The sequence below is a fragment of the Syngnathus scovelli genome, chromosome 3, assembly GCF_024217435.2.
Source record: "Syngnathus scovelli strain Florida chromosome 3, RoL_Ssco_1.2, whole genome shotgun sequence".
NCBI classification, from domain to species: Eukaryota; Metazoa; Chordata; class Actinopteri; order Syngnathiformes; family Syngnathidae; genus Syngnathus; species Syngnathus scovelli.
This window is the reverse complement of record NC_090849.1, coordinates 19,245,558-19,257,669: the sequence shown is the minus strand read 5'-3', so window position 1 is coordinate 19,257,669 and position 12,112 is coordinate 19,245,558. Positions and strand designations below refer to the sequence as shown.

Sequence of the window (12,112 nt, the reverse complement as noted above, 5' to 3'; positions counted from 1 at the left end):
CACTTTTTGCACTAATGAGGGAAAACAAGTTTCTCTCCAGGCAAGATTAACTGAACATTCAGACATAACATTGACAACAATGGCAGACCTCTGCCAGGGATGAACAATATAAATTTGCATCTTTGTTAAATGATGCATTACTCAGAAGTTTGGTGTAAATGAGTAAAATACATCCTGAAGCAGCACCAACATTTTGTGGAATTTCTTTGCTTCTCGACACGGCCTACACGTTTGTAATCAAACCTCCTGTATCACGGATTTTGACCGTGGAATTTATTCCCCATAATGAAGTGGCCTTCACTGTACTCTAAAGCCGAAACACAGTCCAGTCAGTTTCGAAGTACTTGAAATTGAATTAACCAGAATCAAACTTCCATTCCTTCATTAACTTAACAGTGTTAAAATAGGCTGAAAACATTTTTAAATCAATAAATCGTTCTTCAAATGAGGTCAAATGTAATTCCTCGTCATTTTAAAATGTATCAGAAAAGTGTAATAGTTAATCTGTGCCGTTTCAATAAAGCACTCCACATTTAACAACAATAACAGTAACAATAATGGCTAACTTCATAGCACTAGCAGCTAATGTACCGTACCAATGGATGTCTGTCTGGAAAATCATTCAGGATTGCGAGTCACTCTTTTAGAAGAGGCTGGTGTCTTTTCCTTGTGTCATTTATTGGGAGACTTTTGGTGTGCATTACTCCACCATGCCTCCGGAGTCTGGAATCAATGCTCTAATGTTGTCTGCTTCAGTACGATAATGATTCAAACCTACAAGTTTTTCCGCAAAATGTTGGTCAAATTCCAAATTGTCCAGCCGTTCGGCCGTTAAAATTTTTGGCTAACACTGTAATATGAGTTTGCCTGTGAACGTTTTATTGTGTTTTCTCCCCAAGCGACAGCACGGAACGGGTCAGCCGATTAGGGCTTTGATTGCAAAGATGGGTTTACTCCATCGGCAACTTTTTATGCTCGCCATTAACTGAAGTGTAACCGTAGATTGCTATCCAGGCTTGATTTTACATTTTTCACTCGTCCTGCTCCACCACACCTTAATGCAAAGTTTGCTGTTGATTCTGTGCTGGAAAACTAAACTGGAGGCCTTACACTTATCTGACTATTTATCTTTATCAAAATTCGCAATAAGCTCCTTGTCATTTTGACCCAAATTACACAGTGTCTTGCTAATGAAGATGAGAGGAGGTAGAGAGCTGGATAGGGGTTAGCGGTGGGTTACACAACTCCTCCACTTGCTCATGTCACTACTTGTAACGTTTATTTTTTGCTGCTGAGAGATGCTTGTCCTGGGGGCCAGATTAAATTACCCTGCGACCGACGAGGCTTCCATGGAACACATGCATTTGGCTGTAGCACGGCGTATTGCTTTTGTGTCCCGCGGCTTCATTGGCTATTGAATGATTCTAGCATACTGGCTCTTTGGCTAGCATGGCGGATATTAAAGTCATCTAGCATGACGTCGTCTGACATGTGATTTCCCGCCGCCATTGTGTCCAGCTCCAATGTCCATAAAAAGCAGGCGGGACGGCCGCTGACGGATTGGCCTGTCTCTTTGGTGGACAGAATCTAGAGCTGAAGGAAGATTAAGGCAAATACACTTGTACCATTCATTCATCTACTTGCGTCTGTTTCATTCTCCACCATCGTCATCACCGCCATCAAGCAAAGTTTCACTGTAGTAGAAGTACAAGAGACCTCTCAAACTGCATCTTTGTATTCCGATGCAGTTCCAATAATCCCGTGATAAATACAACTATTCAACTGAGGCCGTTAAATTAAAGCACTAGACGGGCAACCTAATTGCTGTGATTCTCTCAGGTTACATTTGGGTTTAATATGCCGTTATTGTGAATATTCAGGAGTTAAGATGGTGGAAAAAAAAAAGAGGCTCAGACTTGATTATCTCTAATCTTTTATCTCTAATCCTTTTAAAAGAGCAAAACTGAATGCCACAGCTGCGGAAAATCTTTGGCTAATCTTGTTTGTGTGCCACCAGCAGGTCTACTGGCTTTGCTTTATGGTCATCTGAGTGTTAAATATTGTTTCAGGACACTCTCCGTTTCCTGTGTGCGTAACGTGCTTACATGCTTGGTTCAATGTATTAACAAGAGAGCGTTTGAGACAACTGTTGCAAACTGGTGACAACAATTGTTTCTACTTTCAGCCTTCTTACAACCGGGACTAAAGCAACTATAAATAATGAAAGATTTGGCCTATTTTGTATTCATAATTGTTATTTTACCAAGTAGATTACTCAATAGAATTTCCAATAGGATATTGAAATGACAAAATCTTTCATAGCTGCAGCCTTAGTCATGATTCAGCGGCTGTACCCATCTTGTGAGGTGGTTTGGATATAAAATGCCACATTACCCAAATGTCTTTCTAAGCAGATGGATTTTTGGTAGCGCCTCCTAAGAGTTCTGACTGGGGGGTAAATGTTGCAGATTTAATGTCAAGGCGTCATGTTGAGTTCTGTAATTAAACTGTTAATTTCTGAAACAAACAAGAAGCGCAATGCATTGTGATCAGCTACACAAGGTTGGTCCAAAGAGGATTAATTGGTACAGATATGAGGATAATTGCTGACAAACCATCATCGAGTCTATTAATCATGTAAAGACGTGAGTAAGGAAGGTTTAAAGATTTAGCAAATATGTGTAACACTCAAATTGCGTACTGGCTGTCCCCTAAGTAAAAAAGTACAAATACATTTATTGAGCCACATCGACCTGTCAGACAAACGTTTCCACACCCAATTAGTTCAACTACTAAATAAATAGATAGGGGCCCTAAACATGATGCCTGGGGCCTCCTCACATAACAGACAACAGACTCCGAAAACAAGAGCCACTTATTTATCAATGTGTTTAAAAAAAATATATTTAAAAATGAACTGCAATACTAATGCAATTCAAGACAATAACATCCAATCTAAGTAACACAGAATTTTGCCATGGCTGCATAAATAAACACTACATCACATTTCCAGTTTGAAAGTGTTGACGAGCTCTACAGCTCAGCACAGACTCAGCAGTTAGACGGTGACCTTGTAGCACATTTGCCTTCCCTGTGCGAGTTCATAGTGTTGTGTGGTGTTGCGTAGCTAACAGAGAAAATTGTATGCATCATTAGCCGCCCAAGTAGGCCATACTGCACACCTGCACCAAACACAAATGCCAATGTGTCCTGTGACAAAGGTCACAATCCTTGAACGTCGAGATTAGTCATAAATTCTGCACTCATGTACGATATGAGGTGGAGCAGTATATTTTTTAAAGGATTCGTGACATGGTTTATTTGGAAATTTTGGATGGGGAATTTCCCCAATCGTTATTTCCCTACAGATCTCACTCATATTTAAAATGGTCCTTAATGGAATACATACATATAGTTCATGCATGCATAAACAGCCATCGTGGCCGTTTGTCATCTCTAATAAAATTCAGAGGCTGAGGCGAAAGCAGGATGAAAAATGAATAGTCAGGGGCATGATTGATTAGCTTTCTTGTTTGTAGATTAGTATTAAGACGTCACATCATATTTATGTGCAGAAAGCGCGGCTTAATGATGTTTTCGCCCCTGCAGTTTACTGCGGGTCGAGAGGTGATTTTTGTTGCATCTGAAGAAATTAAATAAGACGAGGCGGTGTGCTCTGCTCTGCTAACCAAAAGAGATTCATCAGCATGAGCGGGGCAGCGGGAGTGTACTCACATGGAGGTCATCATTCTTCAGTTTTGTTTAATACCAGCATCTTGTCACCGTCAAGAATATATATTATGCGAAGTGAACTGGAATTACTATACCATTGACATGAATTGGGACTTTTATGATTATCCTTTCAAAAACATATTTTTCCTGATTAAAAAACTAGTTTTGATACATTGTGAAAATGACTCCAAAGAAAAATAATATTAAAAAAGTACGTATGACTGTTAAAATGTCCGTGCAGTAAAATCAATAATATATGATCTTGGAACAGATTATTACAAATAGGTTACGAAATACAGTACAAACAAATCTGACATCAACCAGCATCCCAAAACACATTGCGGTCTACCTTGGAGTTTCCATTGTAAATCCTTTTTATTGGCGCGATGTTTTTATTGGACACTGAGGTGCTTTGCAAAATGTAGCAATGTTGGAGCTAAATATTAAATGTTGGAACCCACACATAAAATATTAGTTCAGTTTAAATGTGTTTTTTTTTTTTATTCCCTGCAAAACCGTCTTGGCTTCTGAGGTGGGTTATTGTCAGTGTGTGTCAAAATCAACAGCGGGATTTAAAACCGTAGCGCTGAGCACATACATAAGCAATTCAGCAAAAGCTAGCATTAAGAGTGAGGACTGAGTGAGTTTCTTGGACAGACAGGAGAGATAAGCGAGGACAGCAGGAGCGCTTCTCGGGTCAGGGATCACAAGGCTGCGGCGGTTTAAGTGAAAGCCATCTCCCGGAATGCTGATGCAAGCATGTTTTTTTCATAATATGAACACCATCTTGTATTTGAGTAATCTGAAAGAGGGCAGATATCCAATATCAGCTCATCTGAAAAGATAGCCAGGCTGACTGGGTGGGATACTTGATGTGGTCATGTGGTGATTCTCTAAGACCACAGCATTAGGTACAGTGGATCTCCATTCCTAGCATTTCAAATTTCATCAAGTAGAATTTTTCATTCCATACTGTGTTGCTTCCTCTGGCATCTCTTAGAAAGATTATAGGGTTTATGGACAAATTAAAAAAGGGTTCCATGTTTAGAGTCGGGATCGTTAGCTCTTTGGGAGGCTGACTAATGGTGACAAAGAGCTGGCACCCGTTCCATTGGCGGAACAAGGGTGGAACCTGCATATGGGTGCCGCCATAACGCAGCCCTCTCATCTGTTTGTATGAAGAATCAAGCCTGTCACCGGCATGGAGTTATGTGCCTTGGACCTTCACGCACATACGCATGTGTCGCCTATTTTCTACGCACATGAATGAAGAGGGATAGTAGCCGCACGCTGTCTAGAATACGTCATTACGGGCCTGATTGATGGACGGCTGTCCCACTTCCTCTTTGGCTCCTCCATTTTCACAGTGCATCCTCCATGTTCACCTCACATCCCTCATAATCAAAGCCTTATTGGCTCATAAATGTATAATTGAGAAAAAATGATTTGCACACAAGAGGATATTAACTCATTCACTACCATTGACTATAAACGTCAAATAATCGATTTTCACTGGGCTGGCATTGAACGAGTTAAACACAAATTCAGCATTTTCATCAAGTGTGTCGGACCTCATAATGTGTGGCTGCTCATCGTATGAATGTCAAGCGTATGTGTCCTTGGGAACGACACTCATCCATTTTCTATAGGTGGATTTATTCTCGCATACTAGTTCATTGCATGCTGTCTAAAAGTAGATTGATATGCCTGGTGACCATGTGTACATGGATACAAAAAAGCTTCAAACATGCTCACCAGACAGAAACAAGACAAAGTGCTTAAACGTGAGAGAATTCCGAGAAAGTAGATAGAAACTTATCCTAAGTATGTGATGTATACGTGCCTATATTTGTCGACCACAATTACTGATGCTTCAACCGGGTGTATTTATAAGCTGATCATGATTCACCACCATGAAGACGCTATCATTGGTCGTTAACCTGTGACTTGTATTGATAATTGCCAATTATTCCTAATTGTTTATTTCCCATGCATTGTTGTTTTGCCTCCTTCCTCTTGCGCCATTATGCTTAAGCACACTCGCACATGCTTGCACTTTGAGCGTTTCGTGGAAACCAAGGCCATAACAACAATATTATGATAGCAGGAGATAGACTAAGTGCAGCAATGAAACATTATGTACTGTGATTTATTATAGTGTGGTCGCTTTAAAAAGCTCAACTCCACAAATCACAGTTTATTGTGATTTAAGTCTGAATACGACCAACGTGTCGATGCAACTTTGAATCACAGTTTAGCCTTGTCGATTTTCAACACATTGCTAAAAGTTATAGATAATTTTGGATGAAAATTACAATCAGTAGACATTTGACCTCAATTAGTTTGGGCTGATTCCACCAAGGTGTCAATCCGGAATTTATGTGTTCAGTTCTCAGAATCTGCTATTCAACAACATAACGCAGTGATTTACAGGAAAGCAAATAAGAAGGAAAACAGAGCCATTTCCTTTCACCCTTGTTATTCCTCACTGATGTGACCTTTTCACCTTGGCGTTGGTTGCCTAAATAATGACTTTGGTTTACATCGGCTGGAAGCTCGAAGATGTCGGGCCATTGGGACATGTCTCCGCAGCTGCGTGCATGCAATTTCTTCTATTTCCCTACTTCATCATTTCTTTCCTGTAGCGCACTCACCGCAGTAGCATCTGCTTAATGGGCCTCGGCACTGTGGATGCTCTTCCATCTTCTTACTCCCTCACAGCATGCAGACAAGCACAAGCACGCATGTAGATTCTCGATGATGATCTGTAGTTTTTACTGTTTTCTTCTATTTGTTGCTAGGTGCATGCTGTTCTTGACAATAGATGCACTATTTAAAAGTCATCCCCGGATGCCTGCCTTACTTCTAACTTTTCTGAAGTCGACTCTTTCATTGTCTCCTTGCCCTGGAGACAAACTTTGCAAATGCTCTCATTAGTAAATGCAAATGTACACAAAGCAAAGTTTTACACATATTTATCAGTGCGGCCCTCTCTCTTGGTTTATATAAACCCAGACTCCTGGAATCTGCTGTTCCCAAACACAGCTGCATTTTCGTAAAGCCAAAACCAACTCGGCGCGACGTTCCTTTCTCCGGTGAGCTGGCAGAGCTACCCGGTTCGGAATGTTCTGCACTGGAATTCTCGTTCTGTTTAGCCCACATTGACGTCACAGTCAAGAGATTGTGTAGAAGAAATCTGCTAGTATTAATAATCTATATGAATTTACCTCCTGAGAAGAGATTTTAATTCAAAATATCTCACAACACTTGAACAGATATTACGTGTTTTTGGTTTTACCAATCACTATTGAGCATTTGGACGTATATATCAAAAAGTAATAATCATACTGCACCCGTATTTCTAATGTCATGCTGGGAATAAAATAAAAGGGAATAAATTCTGGTTGGCTCTCTGCCGCCGGCTCATTTCAATATAAAGGTCCTGGTAATGGTGCTACTCTGAAGAACAGCAGATGTTCAATGTGAATTCTGCGTGTAAATGTCAGCGCTAATCATCATCGTCATCACTATCACAGCCGGCGACAGATTCAAAATGCAAGACTTGAACTATTTTATTGTTAAAATGAGCGGCGCTGTATTTATTTACAGACTGTGGTCAAAGCATATGGCAGTTGAATTCTTGTCCTAGTACGCATCCTTAAAATATCTTAAAAAGCATTTTAACCATGAATTTAAAAACAAGGCCTTAATTAGCAGTAACATGACTTAAATCAATCTTTCAAAAGTCTTAAAATAATTGAAGACATAAGTATGATTTTATGACTGTAAAGGGTATTAAATATACAAATTAATTTACATTATTTAAAATAAATTACAGAACAGGCTCTGAACAAAATGGCCTCTCATGTGAGGCAGACATGCTAACCATTTGGTCACCAAGCTACCCCAGGGTCATTTTGTAAAAAGAAATTCTTTATCCGAGGAACTAAACAATATTTTCCGGCGACCGCAGAAATTTTCAACGGAATGGTCAAGGAAATGTGTTTTGCAGATAACATTACAGATGCAATAAGGTTTGGCTCGATGCGTGATTGAAACAATACAGCACCTAAGCCGCGTTGAGCCCACCTGTTTGTTTTTCCGTAATTGGATTCTGCTTCATTCCATTTGCCTTAATGCTGATGCATAATGCAATGCACTGCAGGGACCGGCCATTACCAGCTTTGGGACGGGGCTTGAAGAAGTAACCTGACCCGCCGTCCTGACCCGCCAAATATCCCTGCAGCCCCCCCCTCCCTCCTTCTGCCCATCTCTGGGACAACATTTCTCAAAGCCGCCCCTCTGCTCATTCTGCATGGATTGATGGAGGAGGCTGGCTGGTCTGATGGGAACCAGAATAGCAGGTGTTGATGTTAGAGCGTACTAGAACAATAAACCGGCTCTATGCTGTATGTTAATCCAAAATAAACAGGCACAGGCATGGGCCGCATGGGCCAGGGTGGAGGGATCCTCTTCAGAAATTGAGCTTCTGCTAACAAGACAGGCATGTGGAGCTAAAGCTTCATCTTTCTTTTGTAGAAGCAACAACATGTGGAGCGTCCTAGACATTAACACATCCGGGCTTGGCCGCTGGACTTTTCCCACTAGGATGGAGCCAAATTCACTGACTTCCTTTTTAAGCATTTGGGAATCATAGTTCAGAGCATATTTCCAGTTGACACTATTAATATAGATATCAACTATCGCCTAAAAATTAATTAGCACTCAAAGTACCACCATGATGACCAACAATCAAATATAGAGAAGTTACTAAGCCTATGCTTCAAGATCATTCCCAATTTCCTCACAACAGTGCAGTTCAATACATCAAAATAAAAAAGTTTTGATTGAAATAGATTTCTTCTAATTGTATTCACTATTCAGAGTATCTAATTGCAGCTGTAAATATCTTGTAGCTTGGAAAACTTTGGCCTCTGGCGTGTACACGCACCGATAAAAATCGCTCTCTTGTCGCTCATGTAATGTTTTTATAACTCATTTGCCGCAGACCATGTGCGCTGTGAACAAACGTCTAAATATGCCAGCGGCTCAGCTTCACTGTCATCACGACGGAGACCCCTCCACGTGCTCTTTGCCCTTTTTTTCGTGGCAGCCGTACTTCTCTCGCAACCAGCTGCCGCCGCTAAGTAGCTCGTGTCGATGGCCGGGGCTCAGATCTGCCCATGACGATGGTGATGATGATGAAGATAAGACATCTGGAGGATGTGTGCGTGCCACTAATTGTGTGTTTGTTAGCTTTGTGTGTGCATCAAATATAATAGTGGAAGATAAGAAGAATAACATCCATTGTGCCGAGGTTCGTTAGCGTGTGCCGAAATAATAACGATAAGGGCTGGCGCTCTCTACTCCGCTGTGGAAAAGAGCATCTAATCTGATCTACCAGTCACCTCCCGCGCACACTGACACATGACCGAGGAGCACATAAAAGCTGATGTAGCGTCAACATTAACGCTAACAGAGCACTCGAGAGGGATAACACCGGCAAGATGGAGGCTTGATGAGCTGTGGAAATTTGGAGGAAAAAAAATAAGTGTGCCTTTGATAGAAAAATGGATTTTATATTCCTTTAGAAAAACGCAAGTCAGCAGTAGATATTTTTATATCTGCTCCCCTCTAATAAGAGTTGAATCATTTTGGTGATGACTGAGTGGGTCTGATGAGGACAAGAAAGGTACTTTAAAACAACTCTTGTTTTGTGTTAAAACCCAAAGTCGTGACCTGTGTATTTTTAAAATGCTCCCCAGGATGGATGGTCCCGCCGCACTCCAAGTGACATGTGTTTGACCCCCTCACCCCCAATCCCCATTTTAGTGGAGACAACACCTGGTGCCTCACTACGTTGCCATTAGTGGTCAGCCAGCACACACACTATATTGGCACGAGGGATTATAAGAGCACTCAGTTGCCCGACATGGCACATGTGGCACAGCCTGTACAGTAGCTGCGAGTGGATCTTTTGTCTGAGCACTCAGAAAAGACACACCTGAGCTTTGTCTAAGGGAAGATTTTTCATGAATGATATCATACTTTTTATAATTTGTGAAAAATAAAGTAAAATAAATAATTTTTCCATTCATTTTCTAATAATAAACTTGTTTTTCCAACTTGAGTGAATGAAGCCATAGTTTTACTTTGACCAAAATAAAATCATGATTAAATAAATAAATATACCTGAGTTGAAATAAGGACGATCTTAGTTTTTGCACGGCAACGCTATTCTCATAATGTTCCTTTTATTTCTTTGGAGTATAGCCCTTAAATGTCTTTTTTTATTTTGGGTTGTTGGCCGATGCGTACGATGCATCATTAATCCTCTCCTCCAATTTGAATGTTTTGTTTTCCAGCCTCCACCGTCGCTGAGAACGGGAAGAAAACCTGCCTGAAGCTGAAGGTTTTCGTCCGACCATCAAGTAAGTGCTAAGCGAGGCTTTGTAAGTGGAGCCCGTTGAAGTGCACAGTTAATGTGTTTAAAAAAAACAACAACAACAACAAAGAGCTCGATGTCGTCTCTCAACTTCACGACAAAGCTTTTTTTGCTGGCTGTCCCGACATGCCGCTCTCATTTGTCTCCAAACTGCCGCTACTCGCTAAGAATATGTTTGACTTAAAAAAACAAACATCCAAAGTAGGAGGCCAGCTCTCGTCCTCCGTATTTCATCTGAATGTTGCCATGAGCTTTGTTGCTTGACGTGTTGACTGTCAGGGCTGAGAGGGGGGCTTCAAATGTCTACCTGGGGTGTATAAACCTCTATTGATGATGATTTCATTCTCCCTATCTTCTGTTTATAGACAGCTGTGTGAGAACTATAGGGGTACATGACCGTGTTTTTGATGTTAACGACAAAGTAGACAATACGTTAGAACCACGAGGTTAGTATGGCTTCCTGCTTTTTTTTTACTCTCTTCGTACATCTGTCTGCCTCCATGCCTTCCTCTCGCCACGCTGTCTGAACTTCACATCCCTCGCATGATCTCCTCAAAGTCCAACATAGCTCCATGCCTTTACAAAGATGTTTGGTTAAGTTAGTGGAGCAATTTTCAGACAAATTAAATAATGTGACTCTCCGATGAAAACATTAACAAGAAATACAAGATTTGATATTGAGGCTTTCACAGCTCTAGATTAAGAAGATTATTTTTTTTAGAAGCAGAAAAAAATCCAATTAAAATTAGAACCACTTTTGCAACTCCATTTTTTGTCATTGATTTCATTTCCGTACTCATGAGCTTGCATTTTGTTGCCGGGACACATATGGCGCAGTCGTCACAACAGGATATTCTGACATTGGTTTAGAATTGCATTGCACATTGACATGTGAAGACAACGTGCGGACGTGCAAAGGCCTTTGACATTGATGCCCTACCTTCCGCTCTTTGCGCCTGGCCCCTTGCCCACCACACTGCCGTGCCTGCTTCTACAGTACTGTCTCCACTTTGCATGCCTCAGTTGTCTGCGATGCTTGCTTCAAAACATAAGCTGCGCACTGCCTGATACCAGCTTTGTGATGTCTGCTTTGCCCCTTTGCATGGTCCTGCTCCTTTACTGCTCATAGAAAATGCTCACGTCGGAGAATAACGCTCTACAGTGGTACTTTGACTCACACGGCCTTTCATGTTTCATACGTTACAAATCGACGCTCGGTTGATTTTTGTTTTCTTTCAAGAAGTTGGGAGCCAAAATTGGGGTTAAATGCGACCTTCCAATGCGAGTGAAGATAAAAAAAAAAAAGGGTTTGTAATGCCCTCACAAGTGGCCGGTAAAATGTATTCTGTTTACTCGATCAAAACAGTCAAAACCAGAAATGTAAATAGAGAACACTCACAAGGAGCTGCTGTTAGCCACAATTCACATTTGTTCGCTTACCAACAGCTTTTGATTTCACTAATTAGGCCACGCCCATTCAACAAATGAAAACTAGAGTTACACCTACACTTGACGTGGTCAGTTTATTTCTTCGCGCTATCCTGGACCTGTGGTGTATATTGGGGAACACGGACCCCCGTATACACAGCTAAAAGAATAAATAAAAAACAATCTAGATCAAAAATAGACTTACCAACAATTTTAGGTCAATTTGACCCAACTCTCCATTTTTGGAGTTGTTTGATACGAAACGACCCAATTTTTTTGACGTTGGCCAAATTGACTAAAGCTTGGTGCCACAATGAATCAAATTGACAAATCAAGGTACCACTGTATTTGTATGACATAGCAACCCAAGTTCATATGGCAACTCAGAATCCACTAATAGTGTCTAATAAAGTTAACATGAGTCAATAATCCTTATGTGGCTCTATTATTTTTACACTCCCACTTCATATGACAAACAATGGAAGGATTTGATGTGGAGTCAAAAGA

General features: G+C 40.8%; 1 protein-coding gene across 2 annotated transcripts in view; it reads left to right on the top strand.

The window, feature by feature from the left end:
* Nucleotides 1-12,112, top strand: part of efna5b (ephrin-A5b) — a 74,435-nt gene that overhangs the window by 58,259 nt on the left and 4,064 nt on the right. The window contains exons 3-4 of one of the 2 annotated variants that reach the window (XM_049763603.2): nucleotides 10,098-10,163; nucleotides 10,543-10,623. In XM_049763603.2, coding sequence (XP_049619560.1) covers nucleotides 10,098-10,163; nucleotides 10,543-10,623 — 147 coding nt within the window. The remainder of the gene's footprint in view (nucleotides 1-10,097; nucleotides 10,164-10,542; nucleotides 10,624-12,112) is intronic. The other variant, XM_049763604.2, reaches the window with a different exon arrangement.